The following is a 25794-nucleotide window of genomic DNA, read 5'->3' as shown; positions in this document are numbered from 1 at the left end:
CCAGTGCGAATGCCAATATCTGACTGGTGCAGATGTCTGCAAACATGTTGTATAGCCTAGAGTCCATGCTAATGAAGACCTAGGTATTGTTTACAAAGCTGGTAGCATGATAATGTGAATAACTTCCCAAGTATTCTTTGTTTCCAGCCGCAATGGGTTACTGGAACAAGCTACCAGAGGTAGCAGTCTCCTCTACATTGGTTGAATCTTTCATTAATGTTATTGCAGACATCAACTTTGGTATGTAACATGCTCATAATACATCACTGTATGGCTCACAGTTCGTACTTACATTTTATAATTAATCTAAGCTTAATTTTCTGTGATATTGTTATCTTATATGCTAAACATGACGCTGATTGTATTCTATGTTTACTTGTTGTTCTCTCCTGCTTGGGCCCAACCACAGCCTGCAGTATGTATGTATAAATAAATTTTAAAAAGTCCTGTTTTAAATGTCAAGGCACATCCAAGCTCAATGTTTACAGTCACAGTTCTTTAAACCTTCAACTAACTACACTGCACTAACTTTACAGCATACACTAACACTGAACACTGGACAGGAAGGCAAGTGCAAACCTCATCATCAGACTTGGTAGCCTTCATTTTTTCTAGTTCCTCTCTGATCTTCCTGAGTTCATCTTCCAGTTCATGAATCTTCTGCTTCTGAGAATCTCGTGTATGCTCCAGTGCTTTCACTTCACTCTGAAGGATCTCTTTTTCACTGAAAAAAAGAAAGGAGAGGGTAAGGGATGTTTTACCTCAAAATGTTCCAATGCTAGCTTTGCTAAAGGAAACATTGTGACTTTCTCTTTCTGCGATACACCTGAGCGTTAAGTTCAAGTTATACAAAATACCCTCACATTTCAACTCCACTCTGAGAAGATGAGCTTTAATTCTAGAAAGGTTAAGAGACAATTTATCTGTGGCTGTCATATGCAAACTTGTCAATGACCTGGCACCTTGTTACAACCTACACAAAACAACTGTAACAAAGTGCTTGTGGCAGAAAGACAAAGTAGCGAAGTTAGTTAGAAAGCAATGCTCCTTTCAAAGCCTTTGCACACTGGCTTGCAAGAGCAGCCCATTAGCCTGCAGTTCCATATTACAATCTCATCATATACTAAGTTAAGATATGCAGGAACTAACATTTGTCACAGTGGGCTGTCAGCAAGGTAAACAAGGGCTATTAATATACAGCTAGTGGGCACATGATAAATGAGCTGGTAAACATCATCAACTGAGCATGAGAAAGCCACCTGTGATGAGAAAGCCCCTGCACAAAAACCTTCCCTCCAGTTGCTTCTCTGCAAGGAAAATTAGCATGGCAGTGCAGCATAATCTTGAAGCTAAAGTTGTAAAGGGTGGAACTGGTGTCCCCTAGCATGTGAACATGTCCTGCACACAGCTGCCCTGCACACACCTGTCCTGCACACACTTGTCCTGCACAAACTTGTCCTGCACAAACTTGTCCTGTACAAACTTGTCCAGCAAAAACTTTTCCTGCACTAAAAGACATGTGTAAATTTGCTGGTGACCTTGATACAGTAATTGACTAATACATTGACTGATTGATCGATCAGGCTTATCATCCTGAAGCAACACTGGCTATGAGCTATAGTGGAGTGCTTTAGGTTAATTTTGATTACCTGGGCTATTAATGTGCACCCAAAGCATGGTACATGAGCATTATTGCATTTGTCCCCAATGAGAGTATGGTCGCCACAACCGGAAATTGAAACTGTGACCTCATGCACAGCAGCACAATTTCATAGCCCCTGAGTAACTGCTGCAGATTGACACAGTGAGCAACTGCAGTACTCCTAAGCTCCTGCAAGGCAGGTGCATGCAGAAACCGTGCATCATCTGCATGGCATGAAGATTCACTAGCATTCACTCTAGCACTGCATAGAACTTTTCGTTCAATGTCCCTGTGCCACCATTGTGAAGGTGACATAGTGATGGCACAGTGGCCCTTACTTAACAGATGTTACTCGAGCTGACTGTAAACAGCTAATGCACAAGCCTGATCTTTTGATAAAATAAAAGTTAAAACTATGGCTACATACATAAAAAGTGCTTATCTTGTGGCAGTTGCTGTAGCTTCATACTCTAAAAAGAATGCAAACCACCAAGAAAACAGCCCTAAATATTACCCTCGTTTGCCAACACCCAAGCAGTCAATGGCAGGGAAAATGGGCAGAAAAGAGAGCCTCTGGTCTTCCCATAGCACATGCAGCTTATTGGATTGGAGGTAGGGGTGAAGCTACCCAGATGAAAATCAGGGACACTTGGTATGGCATGCAGCTTACTCATGGTTCAGATTTAATGTGCCCTTTAACTGCCCTATAAAATGTTTTTATTCCTCAGCTTATAATTTATATTTTAAGACTAATCGCACAGGCTTTAAATGTCTGATTAGGAACTATACAGAGTGTAAGTTCCTGTTTACACTTCAACATGTGATTCAAGAACTTCAGTATTTCACATTCAACTGTGAAACGTTAAAGGCACATTTTTTGGTATGACTGCTTAAGCTTATTGCTAAGTCGTCAAACAAGTAATTTTACATCACATACATAGTTATATGAGCATTTAGCACCGTAGCCAGACGAAGTATACAAATCGTAAGATGTGTGTAGAAAGCTACAGCCTACTGAAGCATGGTAAATTCTCAAACAAGATTCTACATTAGTACGAAAGTGACAAACCACAAGCTAATTTCAAAGCATTCATTCAGTTCAAAAGGTATACCGAAAAGAGATCCACACTACTCCGACTCCTCAAATGTGTTTTAACTTAATATATCCATAACTCCTGGCATCATTTTCTGTAATCATGTAGATTATGATTTGCAGACGTGTTTAAAACTCACTTCACAGAAATGAAATGACACGTGCTACTTTCACTCAGCACATGTAGTAAGTTTTGCATTGTAGAAATTTCACAGCCTGAATGCTCGAATGAGGTACGACATTTCTAATAGGGAGATATGGGAGCTCGTAAAAAAACGCAGCAGCAGCAGCAGTAGCCTTGGCATCAAACTCACCTGGTGAGAAGGTCAACCCTGGCGATTAGGTCGTCTTTAACAATGTTTAGCGCATTCCTAGAAGCAGAAACAACTAGGTGTTAATATGGGCATGCAGTGGGCATAAATGGTGAAACAAATCACGTGTTAGTCCCTGTGAACTTCTCTAGAGCTGCCTTTGGCATCCACATTGCTAAGCACCACCATACACAACAACTAGCGATGTGATGATGCCTCTTGTGAGCAGCAAACACCCTTCCATGAACTCAGCAACATGCAGCTACTCCCAGATAGCAGATGCAATAATGAATTGCCCACACAACAAAGGAACTGCTTACTTTGTGGCAAGGAGCTCAATGTTCTCCATGATGATGTTTTCAACCTCCTTCCCCATGCCTGCATGAATTAGCACATATCAGTGAAAATGGTCCTTTAAAAAAAAAAAAAAAAAAACTATATAGTATGCTATTTGACAAAATCCAGATATCGAAGTGATAGCTTCAGGAGCTTAGCTTTGCCGTGCTTTATTTATTGTATTTCTTCCTGTAACTTATAAGTGAAAGACCCTGTTTTTACAAATCAACCAACCTGGTCACATCTGAAATCATTTACAAACTTAGTCGTCTTGCTAACTGACTACGTCTAAAAAATGACCGACTTTATGAACTGTACACATGCACTATGTACCAAGGAAGTAATGGCTCCTACAGTATGCAAATGCACAAAGCATAAGCAATCAGTGCTAAGCATAGAAGTCATAAGGCTTTCCAGTTCTAGGCAGCGCACACTGTAAAACAGTGTAAAGCTTGGCTTTAGGAACATGCTTACTGTTATGAGGAGCTTTAAAAGAAAAGAAAAAGCAAGCGTGAGACAACACTCAGGAGACAAAAAATGCAAGAATAGGTACACAGAGAATATGCTGATGAGAATATGCTTGAATAACTATAATTTGCTTTATTAGATAATGATGTTGATTTTCAATTACAATTACAGCCGTTTGCATATGCTAAAATAATAGCTAAGTGTAAAAACTTTGTATTCTGACCTGTACATAGACAGCACCTATATTCATGCCAAATGACTGTTAAAAATACAGATGGGTCATGCTTACCGAATATGTTGTCAGTAACTGTCAGTAAGGACGTGCAAAAACAGAGGAAACAAGTTTGTTACTTAACTGTTATACAACACTGTATTCCTTGCAATTAATATTGAAAAAGCCGCTATTATTTGAAGGATTTTAGGAATGAATCCTTTCGGGAAAATACACCAGATAGAACATGACACAAAATGCTTTCAAGCAAAAGCATCACAAGAAAAAAACACAACACAAGCTATGAAGAGCAAACAATTGCAAAGTGACATGCAATACAAGTACTAAACGAACACAGCAAGCACAAACACAATTAAATGGGCAGAGAAAATGCAGCACTTAGGCACATCAATAGACATGTGGCCTAGTTCCAGCACATAGCTTCATTCTGCAGTGCGAAATGACAACCCACACTGCTATACAATGTTTATAAGAGGTCAGGCAAACACATTAGAAAATGAGCACTGCAATTGCCTATAGTAATAGCCAATAAAATGCACCACACCACTTCTTTTACAATGTTCGGGTGTGTTGGTACATATAATATCTTACAAGGGAAATCAAGCAAACAGGTCATAAAAAGAGCAAGAGAAAGCAAAAATGGACAGTATTAAACACAAGTTTGCTTTACCAACGTAACTTTCTCAAGCTCAAATAAACTTAAACAAGTTCACAATCATGCCACCAGTAACCTACTTGCTAAATATTCCTTGTACTGCTGTACCAACAAAATGGGCAGCTCCCATTCAACTTCATCTGTCACAAGATGTTCGCTACAGGACAAGTTTTGCAAACGTGTGACAGCCATTTAGAGGAAAGGTAGGGCTACAAGACATGAATTCAAGAAGTTGTCACCAAAATTAGCTAATTACTGGGCTAATCAGGCTGCAGAATGTGGAACAGTGTGGCGATAAAACAGGATGTCTCTAGTCACATGGCCTGTTTGCTTCCAACCACAGTTAAAAGCTTAAACTGAACATTGAAATACAAAAGTGCCTTTTCGACTGAAGCGTGCCTATGCCTCTAGTGATCGCTCATGAGAGTTCCCCTAGGAGGCAACTATGTGGTGATGAACAGAGCTCGACATGAGGCGGACTACCTGGTGTGAAAACATTCTAAAGAATTGCATGACCGAGGCTTTGAAACACAAATAGGCAAGTTACCGCTATGAGAAGTTGAGTTCAAAAGAAAAAAAATTTTCAGTTAAGTAAACGTCTACATAATTATTATGTGGCACTTGCTGAATGGTTTATTGACTCTTTCTTGCATGTGATGCAGATGATAGCAACAGTTCTTGAGCTAGCAGTGTACTGAAGCTTCGTGCCCTTTTAATGGTAGCAAGTTACTGACAAAAAATATATAAGCTCTAGGAAATTTACAAAAGAATTATTCGAAATAAACGTGAAGCAATGTGCTGCACTCTGATATTATGTTTACCAGTACCGTCATTCTGCTCAGCATGGGCCAAACAGAAATTATCCATCAACCACAAGAGAAACAGCTGCACGCTCTGAGCCTAATTAAGTCCTGTCACCATACCATAGTTATGGTGGATAAAATGCAAGCCAGTGCAGTAAATGGAAATTACAAGTATTGTCACCATGTACATTACCAGACAGTATGTGGCATTTTTGCAAGCCTGTCCAAAATAAAGCCATGGCCATTTGGGACACACATTTGAAAGTGCAATGACACAATCTCCAATACGAAATACTTTACTGCTGCATTCCACCATGTTTAAGTAAGCTTAATTTGGAGTGGCAGGAGGATACAAGGACTGCACTGCCTTTGAATATGCTGAACAAGACACCACTCCACGACACCCAACGTAGCATTTTTTGACATGCTGAGTTTGCGACCTCAAATGATGATTTTACCAAGGGAAACTTAGACCAAAAAGCTATTATAGTGTTTCTGACAGAGCAAAGCAAAGTTTCAGTTGTGGATAGCTCAGCAAACCAATTACTAAACAAATAATTACTGTACTAACTAATTTATAACTTAAATAACATTTAATTATAGTTTTCCTTGCCACAAATGTACTCTCCATGACCAGAAAGATGAACAGGTTGATTTAATTTTCACTAGTATGAAATGATGCTTGAGCTTTGTGGGATTAAGATTGACAACTAGATGGTAAAAATACTGCACTGTTTCTAGACAAACCATGTAGGCTATGTGCCTTATACATATGCATCCAAGCAAGCAAGCAAGAGCTGAAACAAGCACCTTGGAGCAAAGGGTCACAGCCAGAACCAGCAATAACATACAACATACTACTAAGCATGGGAAAAACAAAATGGACAAAAATGCCACAGAGGCCTACCATTTTTGCCACCATGATTATCTGGCTCACTTTCTGCGTCACTGTCTGAGAAGAAAAGGAGAGATTTCAAAAAAAAGTAGAAACAAGGAAAAGAAAAATGGGAGGAAGCAAAATCATGCACTCATTCAAGCGAACCATGCAGAAAAAGACAAGCACTGCATGAAACCAATCCAGGAAATAGCCTGCGCATGCGGACCGCAGACAGCCAAGGCCAAGGAGCATGCTCAGTTCAGTTTCTCAAGTGTGAACATTTGCTGTTATTATGCCAATTTTAATTTCATACAGAGCATGTCCTTTGAGCTCAGCCAAGCTTTAGTCACTGTGAATGCTCTAAAACTGCAGAAGTTTGGCTAGTCTAGTTACCAGCAGAATAAATTTCAGTCATTTATTTATACTTTATTTCTTTACATCACGCGTAATAGTGCATCACATTATAGTAGAGAAGATCTAAAAGCAAAAAAAAAAAAAAAAAAATGAGGCATTGTAAGAAATATGATATAATTTACAATGTGAGGTCACTTTATTTGATTCCACTAGCCAAGATACTTTTGAAAAGTATGCAGAGAATTATGCTTGTTCATTAAAGCAGTAAACAATACCATAGATTCTATTTTAGGCAGAAAAGCACCTAGTTATGTTGCAGTGACGTGTGTTAGTGTTGCATCAATAATAATGACAAGCAAGCAAATTTGCTACAATTTCCCACAGGAAATTTTTGCACATAGCACAGCTTAATTCCTCTTGATGGGCTCAAACTCTGCTGTGTAGCAATTACGGCAACACATACAAATGCAAGAGTCTTGGCTTCTTGCCCCACCAACAAATGCCCATCTGAGAAACTGAGCTGCAACAGGGATGCAGTAGCCAATATACAGCAAAGCACGCTCAGGGAGAGCATCAAGGCGTGATCAGACATGCCGCAATCATGCCTGAAGCGAGTTCACTCAGTTTCCAAGACTAACCTGATGACGCATACTCTCCCGGGTGAACATAGTTTCCTTAGGGCGGCATTTATTGAGTACACAAGCAGAAATATTGTCAGTAAGCACTGTTAGTGTTTTTATAAGGCACAAAGAGGTAACAATACATTGCCTGACTTGTTAAAACAAGGCCTTTTTCTTAATGGTCCCATTCATTAGCAAATAACAATCAAGGTAAAGAGCATTAAATGTGAAGTACAACTCAATACCCAGCAGATGCAATTGGGAAATTTAGATTAGAGGACGCAAGTGGTTCACATACTTAAGAAGCCAAAGTCTGCTTGAGTTTTGTTGGGACCCAAGCGGCTTGTGAAGCACAACAAAAGCCTTTTGCGTCTTCTAATCCATAGCTCCCTTATAAGAGGTAAGACTAAAACGATCATGCTACAAGTTACACCGTTACCTTTGTGAAATGGTAAGTTAGTGCAAAGGGAGCAGAGTAAACTACCGAACAAGCAAAAACACCTCTGGTGCCCCCTTGCCTGCAGAGCCCCACTAACAACTCACCTGTAACATCTGAGCCTTCTTCGCCTTCAGCCATGTTTTCATCATGAAAACTGAGCTCTTGGTAAAGCGTGTTTGGCCTGCGCTGCTCTCTGAGATGTTAAGAATAAGATCAACAATGTTGACATCAGTGCTTATGAAACTCACAAGGTACACGGCGTAATAAGCAGAACACAATAACACTGTACACAACAGCCTAAGTCATCCTAAGATTTCCAAGCAATAGAAAAATTGCGTGCACAGATGACCTTTGATACCTGCAGCATCATTTCCAGATAACCACTAACATTATCACTTACAATTATGTGCTTGTACTGCCGGAGCAATGTCTGCCTTATTAGATGTGTGCCGTCTTCATAAAACACTCGCACAATAACTTTCTTTGAAAATGGATCCATGCAACCTCAGCTTGCGCAAAAGCTATTTCAATGCTTTGTCATTCCCGTGAGCAATGAATACACGGGGAAAAACAAATTCTACTTTAAAATAATAAGTGTGACCCCATATGTGACCGCTCTGAGAAAGCATATGTAGACAAAATGCACATGCTAAGCAAACACTGGCCATGACATGATTATGACATGATTAATAGTATGTGTAGTCCTGCTGTCTATGTTGTGCAGCCTGTTTATCTCGACAAGGCTAGGTTTAGCATTTTTTTCCCTTGTCAAGCTCCCCGCTTCCAATCCTCGCTCCACCTTCCATCACATGATGATTTAACTCAAAGTTGGCAAAGCTTTGAAATAAATATGCTACACTACCACTCAAAAAAAAAAAAAAATACATTGCAGAATATAACAAAGAAATGCTTGAACCTTGTGCCCTTAATCTAGACATGTAATCGTACCGGCGCACTGTCGTTTTGTCGACACCAACTTCGTCGTCATGCGTAATGTCCTCAATGTCTTCCACTTCAGGAGTGAGTGACGTTGTCTCCGACATGGACATGTCTGTGCTGAACCCGTCCACCCAACCACTTTCTACAATGGGAAACGGAGAAACAGAAGATGCATTCCAAAATAAGTTCCATGATTTTCATATGGCAGCAAAGACAGTAAAAGGTCCACATTGCAACAGAACACATAATTATAAATTTTTCAATCTACAAATTGCCAGAAGTAAGACATGCACACCTTCAGGTATTATACATAACCCAAGGCCCTATCGAGCAAGCAGCATGTTAACGATTCCAACATCGGCTGATGCAGGCCAGTGCTACTTCTACAATTATTCGCCCTACTCTTTACTCTGCCATGCAGGGTTTTAAGACAACATGGCATGAGCAAAGGAAGGAAAAAGACTTGTCAGAAAGATTAACCATTTAAACACAGGACACATTGGACAACTGTACACATAACTGCATCAGGCTGCTTTTAATTTGCTCAGAAGTTTTTAAACCCACGACACATAGCATCAAAAGGCAGGAAAGTAAATTTAGGTAACACTATGTGCTATTGCATGATGTGTCGACTGTAAATGTGGTCAGGATTCAAAATAAAAGCATTTTTCTTTTGCTAAGTGCTGTCTAACACAATAACACACCAGCAAAGCACTGAAAGTACAACAGTTTTAGAAGGCTTCCAAGAGTGTGGCACTCTTGTAAATGCTGCAGCATACAGCAACAACTACATTGCTGCTAGTCACAACAGCGCATTGCTATCTCGGAAGCCATGATGTGCCACGCTTGTTTTATGTAAGCAAAACGTTATCAGCATCCACCTATTTTATGTCCCGTGCAAGACAAAGGCATCTCCCAATGATCTCCAGTTATCTCAATTTTATAAAACATCAGCATATTGACATCAGCAACCCATCCTGTAAATCTGACAGAGCGCCAGTTACCTATTCCACACATTACATGGCCTACCCAACTAGAACCTCAACTAGCATGTCAGCTACAACCATTTTCTCTCTCATCCATACTGCCAACTTCCTGCCTCTTGACATCACGGCTACCATTTTCCTTTCCATCATTGATTTAAGTTTCTTTGTTATCCTTGATGTCTCAGCCCCATATGTTAGTACAAGTGAAATGCACCAGTCTGTACACACTTTTGTTTTCCCAATTCAATGTACTTTGCATTATAATGGAGAGGAACAAAATTACCTTTTCACCAAATATAAGAAACTAGGACTTACGATGTAGTAATCTTATCAAACACACAGAGGGAGATTGTGCCACGATATGTGCAATCGTTCCCACCCATCATTAAATAAGAAACTAGGTGACAACTAGTACCAACCAGTCAAGAGAATACACACACGCACAAAGCATGCACATGCATTGTCACATTTGTCTTAAACAAACAAACAAACAAAGACCAGAGCATCAGCAACTTACTTTGCACCTGGCCAACCTTAGGAGGCAGGTTTTCGGCAGCTGCTGCCTGTGGAGGCTGTGGAGCAGGAGGAACTGTACCAACACGTACCTCCTGCAAAACAAGGCACAAAGAAATGTCTGTCCTCACCATCAGAAAAAAAGAATAACCTTTCTTGCACAAATGCATGAAAGCATATATCATGAACGCGTAGCACTATCCTGCAAGGGTAGTGCCAATGCATAAACCCGGCAATAAATTATATGCTGGAAATCATAGATCCATTCAATTATTAAGTGGATGCTGTACGGCACAGGAGCACCTAATTGCCAGCTACTTCTTAACTTCCTCGAAGGCTAAAACAAACAACTATTTCATTAACAACATGGTTTCCACAGAAATGTGTCTACTGTAATATGGTTGTAACCTTTATCTATTATTTCGCTTCAACGAATGATAAGCACCTCCACGTTATGCTATTTTTCTGGATCTATCTAAACATTTGGCCGTATCCCGCACAGATAAATATACCTGTGCGGGATATATATATATATATATATTGATAAATAGACTAAAAGAAGTTGAGCAGCCTGACACAATTGTTAATTGTGTAAAGGCTAATCTGCACAACCGTATTTGTCACAGTGCTGACAACAGATATTAAATATTGTGGCAACAATGGTTACGGACTTTGCTATTTACCTGCCATCTATCTTATCAGCCACCAGAGCAATAGCAAATACTCTGCAAATACATTTGAATATGCTTCTCTTCAGCCTATAACATCTTGGCAGAGGTACGGCGTAGACGACAAAGTCAGTTGGCGTCATCATCTTTGAGCCGTGCCAATGGGACTTTGCCCTTTCAATACTACTACCAGATATAAGCCCAGCAGTTATTACGCATAAATCTGTCCTGAAGACTTGCATGACACTGCAAGGTAATCTTAGAATCACCCCTCTGGTTCATCCATGAGGTGCAGCTAAAGGAATACACCTAAAGGCACCTATGTAGTTCCTTCCCCCCCACCACACCTCATCTCATCTTCTATATGGGATTGATGTCCTCCACCAAAGTGGAGAAGCATTACAATAAACATACAAGCCACACAAGATGCAGGAACACCTTCTCAATCAAAAATGAATGCAAACATCACAAGCACGTGCTAGTCATAGAGTGGAATTTATGGCAGCCATGGAGGAGACGAACTACCTGTGTTTATCAATTTTATCTTCTTATGGTCTAAGTTACTTACGAAATATAGTGAAAGAACTAGCAGTTTCACCTGAAGGGCAAAGCATTGACCAGCAATAGCAAAGTTCAGTATTGTGCTTCGACTCCTCGGCCAGTGTTCCACGTATGCGCCGGTGCAACATGTTGGCGCGATGCAGAACTTAAGGCAACTTCTGCTGGGTAGAAGTAACAGCATCCTGTCTGCTATAAAACCTCCGACAATGCTGGCATGATGAACAGCGCCGCCAGTGGACATGTCCATTTCGGCTGCTGCTGAAGTGCTGATTGGCTGGGCTGAGGTACGCGTGAGAAAGAGATGGGTGCCCCCCAGCCTGTCTCCTGCTCGCATGTAAACCTCCAGCCAATCAATGGTGGCCAAAATGGGCTGTCCACTAGGTGGACAGAATAGCCCCCAACCCCCCCCTGCTGCCCTGCTCCAGGGATTGCTTAACTTGTACGCTGCTTGTTGTAGCGCATCAGTGGATGCAATGGCTGACGAATCCGTAGCAGTTGATGACAGCATGATGATGTAATTGTGACCAATGATTAACGACATCTTTAAAGCCAGCTCAGGCTGAAAGGATGCGAGTATCAACAAAGGCAGTGATAAAGATCCTATATGTATAATGAACAGTCATGAAGAGATTTTGATGACAAGGTAGGCGACAGCGGCATTCGATGATTTGTAGTTTACTTTGCGTAGCTCCTGCATCTCGCCACGCAACATGCTGCCAACCTCAATGCAATAAGGTTGGTTGCAGTTCACACATTCTGTCAGATCATAGTCAGATAGGGTGCACAAGAAAATTTGCAACTTATTTCACTAGGTTACTCTTGAATTGATGTTAAATAAAGTTTTTATATTGCTCAATGGTGCTTAGCCTGCTCTAATGTGAGCGGAACGGTGCGTCACCTTTACAATGAAGTAACCTGTATAACAAAGCATTTTGAAGGTCTCGAGCACTTCGTCATAAAGGTGTGACTATATCCGGAACATCACAGCGACGACGGCAAAAATTCATCTGGAGTGTCCATATAATTGCTATTGCAATAAAATGCATCATGTTACATATGCTGCACTGCAGTGGTTGACCAATGAGAACCTCAAGGACTAAATGTCCCGATGACGTAACTGATACATTCTCACATAGTCAAGGAGAATGGTAATAGTGCCAAAGAGATGTCGCTCCCACCCCTTTTCTAGAAGGGGTGGGGGCGACTAGAAGGGACTAGCTTTGTTTCCAGAACTGCAATATGTGCCCAAATTAATCAAAAGATAATTTACTGGGTATCCATTGATGTCCAGCTCTTACAACTAATGGACTGACGCTACTGCAGGTGACATTTTTAACTATTTATTGATGACTGCTGCATGAAATAAAATTTCTTTTGCCCCACCTGAAATTTCAGTTTAAATGGTTTATCTTCAATGAACTGTCTCTAAACAGCCCTCACACAGAGGTATACAGTATTATCTGCCAAATCAGAGCCAAACCAAAAGATTATGGTGAATTTGGATGTGAAAAATGCATTCTTGTGGGTTGTTCAATCCTCCTTTCAGCACAAATTAGCAGTAATATGTATTGCTTCTGACTGTTCTTTCAAATTGGGCTAGAGTAATATGTCATATTGCCAAACCTTCAGATGTTCTTCGTTACTGTCCAAATGCGTGCTGGTAACAGTGCCCTTAGCACTTGTTGCCAATAGCATGCATTAGGCCACGTTCACACCTGCACAATAGATCTATACTCCATCTCACCAACAATGTGGAGTGCAGCAAAGGCTTGTGTCAGCCGATCAGTAATGATTGCTGGGTGCATGTTCCAATCAAGGCCTTGCCCATTGTGCACTACTAATCCTTCCACGACACTTCCATTCAGTGAAGTTTCTTGCAGAGGGCAACCATAGGAAGACACGGGAGGAGCCACTACATTATGGTTCTCTTTCCTGGTTGTCTGACTTCACCCATAGCTTCACATGCAGAGAATTGGTGAGATGTATCGTTCTACACCTGTGGTGACATTGCTATTATGCTACTTTGTGCATTTAAAGTGTCATCACTCTATGCCATGCAGGTCACCAGAATTAAGTAGCCATGGTGAATGCATCCAAATGTATCTTGAAAAAAGAAAAAGAAAATGCTATGAATGCCTCATAAGCACTGTGGTGACTCAGACGTGGGTTTGCTTTGACAGTAAATGCTATTATGTAGCTTTGATAAATGCTTATAAAAATATTCCTCTTTGCAGCAATAATTACATTACTAAGAGCCTTCACTGTTCCCATAAATTTACTAGATGTGATTTCATTATTGACTTGTGATACCTCAATAGCATTTATCAAAGTGACGATATTATTCTTGCTTTTGAAAAGCCCAATTCTGCACTTCTGCCTGGTGTTGCTCACGAACAACATATCCATTGCTGAAAACGTTCACGCTGACATTTTTTTTTTCTTCATTCTAATCAGTAAGATATACACAAAAATAAGCTTTTTTCACAGGTATATAAGTTTCATCCATAAAAGGTTGAAGGTCTGTATGGTCTGGAGATGTTTTCATATTATAAGAATTTTGCTGTGAGGCTGAGTATAATTTCAGTGAACAATATATGAACACTGTCTGCATATACATAAGGCTACACTGTCTGTGTATAGCGCCTGAACATGAACAGAACACTTTCCAAGAGCAATATGATTTGTACACCCTTCCAGATTGTCATCAAAGGCTCTGCACACTGCTTGATATAAGAACTAACCTGTATTTCACTTTTGAGGCTGGCATTGGAATCGTTGCTCTTTGTAGGTGAGATGAGGTCTGGGTAGTCGGGGGACGTTGGGATTGTCTTAGCTGGAGTGGTTTCACCTGAAAGACCCAAGGAAGCGGGGCCGCCAGGAGATTTGCTGAGGGCAAAGTGCATTCCTGTCTTGCTGCTCAGGCACATGGAAAGGAAAGTTAAAAACATAGGGTAAACAACAAGGTTCAAGCACTGCTCTTGACAGTGTCAACATCAAAACTTAAGCTCAAGATGCCTTCAAAATTTAGAAAGAACAAAGTTACAATACAAGAACCAACTAGCAGAAGGCAAATCACAGAACACAATGTGAGAATGCAGGAGACTGTACATCACTGCTTCATAAATGTTTCACCATTTAAGCAAATATGTTGAATATGGTACAATGACTACCACCCTGATGCATAGATATACTTGACCTCAACACTCCTACCTGGTTTTGCAAAGTGGAAGTGCAACCAGTCAGCACCTTGTGCCTTGGGTGTTCTGTTGTCGTTTCTGATGACAATAGTCATGGCATTTCAATAACACTCATCGACAATTCCTGATCTATAAAGTTACACTGAGTTACTTCAAGTATCAAGTTCAAGGCACAGGAGTGAAGGAGTGTTTCTCAAGCAACAGCAGTTTGCTTGAGGTATATTACTAAAGTGCAGTGACAGCTACACTCAATGGGTGCAGCTGCAGTCCACAAGTAAATGTCAAAGGGGAGTACCGAACCAAAATAAGTTTGTGAATATGGGGATAATACTGATTCAGTTTAGCAGCAACCTCTTACAGACAGGCTTTGGAATGAAACCATGAATGACACAAACAATGGCTAAAACCAATGCCATGCCAGTGCTATCAGCCCCAAGATGAGTGAAATTCAATAACACATCTCTCATAAACACTCACCTTCCTTTTACACCTGCCATCTCCATTCTGTCAGAGCCAAACAATATTTTTGTTCTTTCAATGTAATCCATGTGTGTCTTGAATAACTATAAGTAAACAGATAAACATGCACATAAAGTACCAGAAGACAGCACAAATACCCTTCTTTTCAGGCATTACTTACTTCAGTATACCTTTCATGTAGTTTTGCATACTCCTTTTTCATTTCAGACTCTTTCTCTTCTAATCTTGAAGCTGAAAGTTATTGAAGAAGGATTAATAACTGATGTATCCCCACAGCACTGCTAAATACCAACAGCCTATGATCGGAAATAAGTGCAACACACCATGATCTGAAGAATTTTTTGACTTGAGCTCCAGTATGCGGACAGCAGACTCCAGCCCCTCAACCTTCCCTTCAAGGTCCCGGCGATCATCATCTACAGTGTATTCCACTTCTAAAAGTTTCTGTAACATAACCATATAAAAACAAATAAACAGCAGTGCATAAGAGCTGATAATATAGTCAAACAGGACCATATCAGCGCAGTTATACTTAAGCATGCAAGGTTGAGCTCTGAACATGATGACAGGCATGAAACATACAGACCAGCCAGTGAATACAAATGAAGGCCAGGAAAGCTACAATCGTGAGGTGTAGTACAAGGCACAGATGGCAGCACTCCGGAAGCCAGAAAGACATTTGAGCAAGAGCAAAAACGACGAAAGGGATCGCGTACGCATCGAGGAATAAAGTGAAACCCACACGTCCGAACCACGCAGAGGATACACCCAAACACAGGAAGTGGGCGACTCTGGCCTTGCGAAGGGCCCGTTCATTGAATGAACGGAGAGTTCAATAAAATTAGACGGCGTGTTTCATCGCTGGCAACACGGGCGTCAAAGCAAGGGGGCCGGTGACACTCAAATAAACTTAGTTCTCACCTACGAGATCTTTTTTTCTTTTTCGTTTTACTCCCACAACAGCACTTGACAACGAAAGTGCGAAGAGAAACGACTCGTGTTCTAGGTGTTGCATAACGGCGTTACGGCCTTGCCCGTTCCAAACAATAAAAACTAGGTCAGCCTCCCAACAGGGCTTCGAGGATTCCTTGGGCGGTCGAACAGCTGACTCGCGCTTCACCGGCGCCCGACTGCTTACGGCCATTACGGCGCTCGCACGCTGTCGCATTGTTTCACAACACATATGGCTGGCCAGCGCACGCATACTGCTACTGCACTTCGCGAATTGGAACATGAGCCACTACGATCGCAGTGTCATGCGAAGAAGGAAACACTACAGGATGCGAATACGACCCGCGTATCATGAAAGTTCTCCGTTTTACTCGCTGTTTTACACTTTGTTGTAATCATATGCAAAGAGAAAGCATCCTGATCGTGATAGTTAATCCATCATGTTCAACGACTACCGACGCACTGTGCAAGTGAGAAACATAACCTGTACCCGAGCCCGTGACCATCGACCTAAAATATGGTGAATGGAGCTACGCTCCGAATACCTCCAGATTACGACAGTATGGTGTTTGGCCGTCCTTGAACGCCTCTACATAGCGTGATCTACAGGATGGATCAAGCTCATGAGTGAGGTGAGCGCATGAATCTTATCCTTGCCAACATTTCACAACGCTCTACATCGGAAATTGGATCGCCGACTCAGGGCAACGGTTAGCTCTTAGCAACAAACGGCAATGCCAAGAAAGCAGAGATGAATCAATACACCGAAATAATATGAGCACATCACCTGTTCGGCGGCTTTTCTCAGCTGTTTCTCGCGCTCGTACTGTGTCACCAACTGTTCGTTATCCTCTCGGAGCAGCTCTAGTTCCACTTCATGCTCTTGGTTCTCCATGCAAGCCAAGTCCAAGCTCTCGAGAACGTTCACCACGAGTGGCATAAGATCCTTGACCACATCCTCGTCATACCTCTCGATCATGCGCTGGAACTCCTGGTATATATTACCAGCCAACGTCTGCACCTTTTCGGACATCACATCGTGCGTCTCTTCGTTCGTCGTTCCGTAGACGGTTTCCTGCATCGGAGATTCCGTCTCCATGTTTGTGGAGCCTTCGCTGACTGTTGTAGGCACTCTGTTACTCCTCAGTCGATGAAATACTGTAATTTAGGGCGTGGAGACGCTTATTTCCTAGGCCTAGGGCCAGGATACCCATAACGATTGGGGCAGATGCGAAGTTTGTCTGCTGAGCTGACCGACAACTGCCAAGAGTGCCAAGCCGACGAGCGCATGCGTAGATACGGGAAAGGAGTACGGTCAACTTCAGCGCACGCGTTGGCCATGCTCTGCTTCCTCAGGGTTTCCCGCTTCTGCGCTTCGATAACGGCGCGGTCGGCCGTGTGCGTGGCCGTGTCCATCCGCGGGCCGCTGAAAGATCAAAAACAGAAATGACCAATGCAACAAGAGTCACTGCCATTTGTTCAGTTCCCTCAGCAACAAGGCACTGCAGAACTTGCTCCACATGGCGAGCTTCATTGGTATACTGTTTTTTTTTTTTCATTATTATTGTGTTATGTGCAAGCGCGTCGCCTGCAAGATGTGCAGCTGTGTTCATTTGGAAGCGACACCTTCACAAATATCACAGAAAATTGAACGACAGCTTCTGACACGAAGAGTCTTTCTTGCACTGCTGACACGTATATCATTAACAAAGATATAAAAAAATCCATATCCTTAGAGGTCATTGTATATATCAGATATGCGCCTCACTCAACAAATGTTCTCAACGCAAGTATTTCACTTGTGATTACAGATGCGAATATATGTGCAGACGCTAAGATATCGTCGCGCGTTTTGACGGTGCGCGCGTCCATCGCACCTAAAGAAGTTGCTATCAGTAGCCCGTTTCTTGTTGCCTGTTCAAAGACTGCGATGTCAGCCTGGACACGCACGTGGAGACAATAGATAAGATAATTGAAAGGAGACAATCGGCTCAAGACACACGTATGTGCGCATACGTGCTTCCAGAAGATAAACAAGACGTTGCTGCAGCCGCACGGAACACCAACACTTCACTCGAAGCCTCGACCGCTCCGGAGCTATATCGTTAAAGGAGCTGAAGATTTCTCGACCTTCGGTAAACGCCCGTTCACGAAGGCAGCTGACCTAGCACTGTTTATAGTCTCATAGTGTGTGCCCTGTCATTCAACCATATTCGAACGTGCGCTACAGCACTGACGATTGCCAGAAAAGATGGATCCCCAAACTCTTGCAATAGCTACCATGATCATATTTTCCGAGATGGGAGACAAGACCTTCTTCATTACGGCGCTGATGGCCATGAAACACTCCAAGACATCCGCCATTGCAGGAGCGCTGTCGGCCAATGCGCTGATGTCCGTCTGTTCAGGTACGCAGATATACATAGTACCTTATAACGTAGGGTACGTGGTGCGAAAATGATGACTCACGACCTCCATGTCATAAATGTATAACAATGCTTCCCATCACCGATGTTCTTCTCTTTATACAGCGATGATTGGTTCATTCGCCTCCATCATGCAAAAGGACTACACGCATTACCTGTCCGTGATTCTTCTCGTCATTTTCGGCTCCAGAATGATTGCTGAAGGTTAGTGCGATCGTGGCACGTCACTTCAATAATATTATTATAGGATATATACGTTACATACATATATGCACATGTCTTTTCAGGTTATGCAATGGAAAAAAGCCAAACTAAGGTTGTCATACAGGAAGCTGAAAACGAGGTATAGTCTGTGTCTCCCCCCCCCCCCCCCTTTTTTTTTTTTTCGTCTATATTTCATTAAATCATTACTTGCACTGCCCTCGCTTCGAGATGTTAAGCTCTGTAAGAATGAAAGAGTTGTAGGCGTTTCTTATAGCCAGTTCAAGCTCGATTTAAATGTCACGCCTTTATTCATGGAAGCACGTGTTCCATACTAGCCTACTAGGCCTAATATTGCTAAGAAATCCACTTGCTTTGGTTATTGTTCTTATTTCTCCCAAATTTCCGTGTAACAGTGAACAGACTCGACGATCGTTGACTTGAGAGTTATACACACGTACTTTACGGGCTAATATATGAGACGGAAAGGCTTTGTCAGAATATAGGCGTGTGTATACCACCAGATTAAGAAGTGTCCCTGATAAAGGCGCAGTTGTAGTAACGATGGAAAAACAAGGTGCCGATTTCCGTGAGGGCGTGTTGCCTGGCAATAAATTAAGTTGGTTCGCGAAGAAACAAAAATTGATTCAGTGATGATTTGGCGGTAAACGCCAGAGAAATACGTTAGCATTACTGTCGCACCACTTTGAGGTGTTCACCATATTGCAAAGCGTTGTTCAGCTGCTCACTCGACACACGCCCTGCCTCTTCGAGGAGCGAAATGCAACTGATGGCGGTCCGGAGCATATATATATATATATATATATATATATATATATATATATATATATATATATATATATATATATATATATATAGCGCAGCTGACGATGGTAGTCGGCTTCCCACACCTAACACATATACACTTTCTTCCACTTTGACACTCCTAGTGCTAGCGCATTAAAACAATACCTGTAAACCGCCACTAAGGACAGAACTCGCACCCCAGCATGCGGCAATGAATGTCGACGAGGTTAATTCGATCGTCGTCGTGTTGAACGAGATGGACTTCGAGGTAATGCTGACATAAAATATTTTCCGCTACATTCTTATTCTTCATTTTCTTTTCCTTTCATTTTTTTTTTTCCTTTAAAGGAAGGCCCGGAACCTCAACCAAAGCGACGTGACGATTCTGCTTTTTCACGGACAAAGCCGCACTGAGCTTGACGCGCCTTTTTGAATGGGCCGTATAAATGGTGTTGTGATTAATTGATTGTGGCGCTCTCGAAGATTCGAGGCTTCGTACCGTAATTACGGAGTCGATGGCTACGTAAAAACACAAACACCAAAAAGGAAAACGGGCCACGACATATTTGTGTCAGTATTCCTTAAAAACAAGGAGTTTGATTTTGCGCAAGGTTGGAAGCGTTGGGGAGTCAGGTCAGTTACAGCGCACTAAGAAAACGCTTTCACCATTTGGGGCTTATCTTGTCTCCAAACAAATAATCGTCATCTAAATACAATGCGTGACAGGAAAGCAGCGAGCGCAGAGTTTTAAAGAAAGAAAACGCAATCAAGACAGGGGACGATTTGGGAGTTTTAGATTTCGCGCACCCTAAGTTTGGGAACTCAAACTGTCGAGTTTGCAAAAGAATGCAGAAAGGTACACAAAAGAAAGCAAAATAGGTACAAAACAGCGCAAGCAGGGTGTGATCCCTGAGCAAAATCTAAAACTCCCTAATATATGGAGTTTACTTTGAGGGGACAAAATACGCCCCAAAGGGTCTAAGGTGCCGATAAAATCGATGAAGTATAATTTTTTCGTTCTTCGTTCTTTTCTCTTTTTATCCGTCAGCATTAGGAGTGTCAAAGCGGGGGAAAAAGTATGTGTGTGAAGTGTGAGAAGCCGGTCAAGTTTTAAAGGTGTGTGTATATATGTATGTATCTGTGCCTGTATGTATGTATGTATGTATGTATGTATGTATGTATGTATGTATGTATGTATGTATGTATGTATGTATGTATGTATGTATGTTCATGTATATATATATATATATATATATATATATATATATATATATATGAGAGAGAGAGAGGTGGTCCGGTCTTCTCCGGACCACCGTCAATTGCACGTCGCTCCTCGAAGAGGCAGGACGTGTGAGCTCCTGAACAGCGCTTTGCAAAGTGGTGATGCGGTTTAAATCATGGATCCGGATTCTGAAAGAGGTGCCACGTAATACTAACGCAGTTCTCTCGCACTTAACGTTAAATCGACACTGATTTCTTTTTTATTTTGCGTTCTACTGCGTAACATCAATATGATAATGATTTTTTTCTGCAGGCGTCTGGAGCAAACAAAAGCTGGGCAAAGCTCTTGGGCAACTCCGCGCTCGTACAGACGTTCCTCTTGACATTTCTAGGAGAATGGGGCGACAGGTCGCAGATCTCTACGATCGCACTAGCAGCCAATGAGGTAAGTGTGCGCGCACCGAATGAGCGCATGCGGTAACGAACGCATGTGATTTCGCTCGAACAAACCGTGAGCAATTCGCACTTGTAGCACAATATCTGCTCATTTAATCTCGCACAATTTATTGTCGCAAATTTATACCGAAGTCCAGTATCGGGCCATAAAAGCGCGACGTCCAGGTTGCCTCGGAAAATGCTTTCGAAATTATTCAAAAACCGGGACGATGAAATAATAAAGTTACTTCCTCGAAATTGTCTTTATCACAGCGGCGTACATTTTGAGTGACTCGGTAATTAGACGAGTAGCTATTCTTATAAGACTAACCTTTTGGCTGAGAGAGTCGGACAGCTTGTCCCAATGCGAGACTTACTGGAACCCGTCATCCGAAGATTCCAGACTTCCGAAAAGCCTGCGCTGCTATTTCTTGCGAGTAATTAATTCCGGCCTATTTCGCCCAGAAAATGGAAAATGAAATGGCGAAGAGCGCAGCTGTGACGCCCGTGAGTGCACGAGAATGTCAGCGCCTCAGCGTCACGCGAGCTTGTCTTGGCCGACGGTGAAGCGATATGTCCAAATGGTCACACGTGTTTATTCATCGCCGCGCGGCACCGGTGCTTCAGGGCGACCAAAATTAGTATGCTAAATCAGCTTCAAGTAAAATGTGGAAGCAGAGGCGTAGCGTTGCCATTTTCCAGGAGGGGGGAATGTGGTGGGGGAGGACAGACGGTGTCGCCTGGAAAGGGGGGTCGTGCGGAAGCCGAACTATATAACCGTGCATTGAGAGAGGCACACAAAGTAAATCCATTGTTGTGATTAAAATTCTGAAGTTTATGTACACCTCGTTCATTCCCGGCCTGGTGCAAAAATATCCTTGTAACATTCAGTAACAACACATAACCCCCATAGAAAAGAGCTAACAAATACATACAATCCTTCGTGCGCCCTTAATTATGTGCCCCCAGCTTGTTATTTACTTCCTAAAGCACTTCCGACCACAAGACTGCCAAAAGAAAAAGTGCGATCCAAAGGTGCAGTCGGTGATGGTCCAGAGCAGATAAAGAATGTAATACCCGTGTCACACGGGCACATTTGGAAGGCCTTCCAGTCGACGGCCTTCGAAACGCCACAACTCTATCGACTCAAAGGAGTTGTCGCGCTGCTACACGGCACATTTGAAAGGCCGTTGAGTGATTCAGGCGTTTCTCGCAAAATTGTGTGGCGCTGCGGATCTTTATTTTCGTTTTCATGTCACCAAAAGTTAAACAACATTAAAACCACTTAAAAGCACTATAATTTCTTTTATGTTTGTTTATACGGCGAAATGGCGGCGATATGACGGCAGCCGGCAGCACATGAAGTAGAGGGAAAGTGTACATGGAGGAAGGAATGAACACAAGCACGTCGCTGTTGTCGAGAGTACGTGCAGTTCGCACATATCAAGTACCAAAAATACTTTATTGAATAATTAATAACACTCACAGAATTTTTAGAGCATTTTCGTTTGATTTGTTCTTTCTAACCATGAGTACGAGCACACTGTGAACGAGAGGGCATGTTCGCGCTGTTTCCGCTTCCGTAGCTCAAAGGCCATCGAGATTTCGATAGAGTTGTAGAGTGCTCCGTTGACTCGATAGACTATTGACTCGACGGCCTTCGAAACCGCTCGTGTAGCAGCTCGAACTTGACCTTTGAGTCAACTGACCATTGGTTGGAAGGCCTTCGAAACGCCCGTGTGACACGGGTATAAGAGGGTTTCGAAGCTTTGCAGCGAAGCTGTTAGCCTCTAGTTGGTGGGGATTTTTCATGTCCGCATGCGCGGTGCTCACAGAAAAATGTGTGCCGATCCCGGAGACTGCAAAGAAGCGGGAAGCTCACGGTCTGCTGCTTCTCCAAGAGGCAGCACATGACGTCATCAGGTGACATCATCACTTGACGAATACGTCATCGCGTGACGTCACGTTTGGCGTGATGACGTAATCATATTCCGTCATCAGGCGATATCGTCACGTGACGATGCCGTTATTCTCGTATGTTCGTATTACCATGGCCGCTGGATAAAAAAAAAAGTTTTTTTTTAAATCCTTTTTTATCCTTTTTTTTATCCAGCGGCCGTGGTATTACAATCGGAAACTATCATGTCTGCAGCTTGTGTCGTGCCTTACGAATTTTATGACGCAATTTACTTTGAGAAATTCGATTAGTTCAATAACGCACTTGCGCTTGGCGGAGGCCCCATAGGAGAATGAGGATGTATGCTGCACTTCAGCACACGTGCGTGCGCTGCAGGTGGCTGCATGTACGAGTACACAGGTTATTTCATTACGACCTACCTGCATAGGAACCGCTGGGAATCCTACTATGTGATAGTATTACAGCAGTGTATACATGTACAGAACAAAATACAGCCTGCTTGCGACCCGCTAAGCCTATGTGCTGTATTGCAGAGCGTCACAAAAGTTGTCACGGGCGCCATCTTGGGCCACGCGGTGTGCATCTTGGTTGCTGCCTACGGTGGATGCCTGATAGCAGATAGGATGTCCTTGCGTTCAGGTGAATCTACATTTGAAACTTCTATCAACACTTTTGAAGCCCGATTGTAATATATTTTTTCTAACATGCATATGCTCCTATCAGCTGAACACTCCTTTTTCTCTCTTCCTTTTCAGTTACTCTTCTGGGTGGTTGCGTCTTCTTACTGCTCGCTTGCTCGAACGTTATCATGGGCCCCACAATATGACAACTGTTTTGTACCTCCTACGCGCGTCACCGTTCTTTCCATTGTGTGTGTTATTCGTCGCCAATTAAACTCATATGCACACTGCCCACAAGCGCAACTATCCTTTACAATAGACCTCTCATGATAAGTTAAAGCAAACCATTGTAGAAGGTGTGAGGTGAAAGGGAGCGTAGAAAAAAGAGGAAACGGCGGGTAGGTTAGGCAGCGTATAGACTGGCTGGCTATATCCCCTTTGCTGGGTTATGAAGGTAACTCACGGGTTAATTAAATGTAATTATAAATGTGTTATAGTCCCTTTAAGCCTTACTTCAGCGAACCAGCTGTCATCTGGGCCTGGGGATCTACGACCGATAACGCTGGAACGTGCCCTAAATGCCCGGCTCCTGCATCTATCGACGGACACCGGCGTACACTAATCACCTGCTGTGGCTGTGCCCCATGGAGTACTCGTGATGTTAGGCATAAGATTCTCAGGGAGGCCAAAGTCGAGCCTAATGTTCCTCAGGACTCCCCGCTGGATAACGGACAGCAAAAGCACCAACTCGGTGATTTTTGCAGTACCCCTGCATCGCACAGGGCTACATGCGTTTATTTGACGTTCCATTCTGTTAATTGTTAATAACACTGAGGTCTGATTACACGTATAATAATAATAATAATAATAATAATAATAATAATAATAATAATAATAATAATAATAATAATAATAATAATAATAATAATAATAAATGATCGCTCAAAAATCTGCACGAGAAGATTGTACCATACCATATATAGTTGTATTAAAATAGCTTGTTCTTCGCAGTTGGTTATTACTTGAAGCCATTGTAGCGCGAATAATACAGACGCAAAGAAAAAAAAAACGGGACACCACGAGCGCTACATATGTACATGTAGCGCTCGTAGTGTCCGCGGTTTTGTGTTCATTATGTCTGATTTGCGCTACGTGGCTTCGAGTATAATAGTGTCGCGTTCCGTGTCGATATAAAGGTGTTTTTTTTTTTTTTTTTAGCTGCGCCACATTTTTAGAAATCACCTGTGGCAAATAGCACAATTATAACCCTTGATCTAAATTACTCTATGAGGCAGCCAGCTAGGGGATATCAAAGTGCTTAATTGAATAATTAACACAATTACGCCAATTAACCTTTATTTAATTATTTTACGGCATATATTTTAATTTACGAATTATAACCGGTGAGTCCCCAAGGCCTATCCACTTGGAACGAATTCTCAAGACTACACCGGTTTCGAGGTATTAATTTTCAAAGTGTCCGACGAAATGCATTGGTGTTCCAGTTACTTTTTTAAAGAAAATGCAGTTTGATGCATACCAGCACAGAAGTACACAAAAGTAAACTGGAACACCAATGCATTTTGTCGGACACTTTGAAAATTAATATCTCGAAATTGGTGCAGTCCTGAGAATTCATTCCAAATGGATACGCCTTGCGAATTGCTAGCTGCAATTCGCAGATTAAAATATATGGGCCATTGGGCCGTAATATAAGTAATTTAAAAGTTCATTAGCGTAATTTTGCTAACTATTCAATTAAGCATTTTCATTTCTTGTAGAAGTAATGGTCGCCTCATCGAGTAGTTTAGATCAAGGGTTAGAATTGTGCCATCTGCCACAGTGCAGTAAAAAAATTTGTCGCAGTTTCACCCGAAAGGCGAAGCATCAATTGCGATAGCAAATTAGTAGAGAGCTATACGAAGTAAGGATAGTAGTTTTATCAGCTGTATAAACTTGGACATGCAGCAGCACCAGTAACGCGCAGAACTGTTGTTGACGCCGTCGGCATTTTGCCTGCGTTCGCACCGAACGCGCGCGG

General features: G+C 42.1%; 2 protein-coding genes across 2 annotated transcripts in view; one reads left to right on the top strand and one right to left on the bottom strand.

The window, feature by feature from the left end:
- The window catches only part of LOC119449637 (C-Jun-amino-terminal kinase-interacting protein 4-like), a 56920-nt gene extending 39400 nt beyond the window's left edge, over positions 1–17520 (bottom strand). Inside the window, 13 exon segments of the mRNA XM_049665340.1 lie at positions 580–724; positions 3050–3106; positions 3367–3424; positions 4140–4157; positions 6448–6492; positions 7935–8023; positions 8779–8911; positions 10273–10363; positions 14239–14410; positions 15172–15257; positions 15335–15405; positions 15498–15618; positions 16913–17520. Of these exon segments, the coding sequence (XP_049521297.1) occupies positions 580–724; positions 3050–3106; positions 3367–3424; positions 4140–4157; positions 6448–6492; positions 7935–8023; positions 8779–8911; positions 10273–10363; positions 14239–14410; positions 15172–15257; positions 15335–15405; positions 15498–15618; positions 16913–17224 (1398 nt within the window). The 5' untranslated portion in view covers positions 17225–17520.
- Positions 17521–17887: 367 nt separating this feature from the next.
- On the top strand, positions 17888–24043 carry LOC119449636 (transmembrane protein 165-like). Its single transcript, XM_037712856.2, has 6 exons — positions 17888–18533; positions 18657–18755; positions 18839–18894; positions 21094–21225; positions 23667–23772; positions 23889–24043. The coding sequence occupies exons 1-6, from the start codon at positions 18377–18379 to the stop codon at positions 23957–23959; spliced, it is 621 nt and encodes a 206-aa protein (XP_037568784.1). The 5' UTR covers positions 17888–18376; the 3' UTR covers positions 23960–24043.
- The last annotated feature ends 1751 nt before the right edge of the window (positions 24044–25794 follow it).

The sequence above is a fragment of the Dermacentor silvarum genome, chromosome 4 (assembly GCF_013339745.2).
Source record: "Dermacentor silvarum isolate Dsil-2018 chromosome 4, BIME_Dsil_1.4, whole genome shotgun sequence".
Lineage (NCBI taxonomy): Eukaryota > Metazoa > Arthropoda > Arachnida > Ixodida > Ixodidae > Dermacentor > Dermacentor silvarum.
The sequence above is the reverse complement of the archived record's forward strand: the minus strand, read 5'-3'. Positions and strand labels throughout refer to the sequence as shown.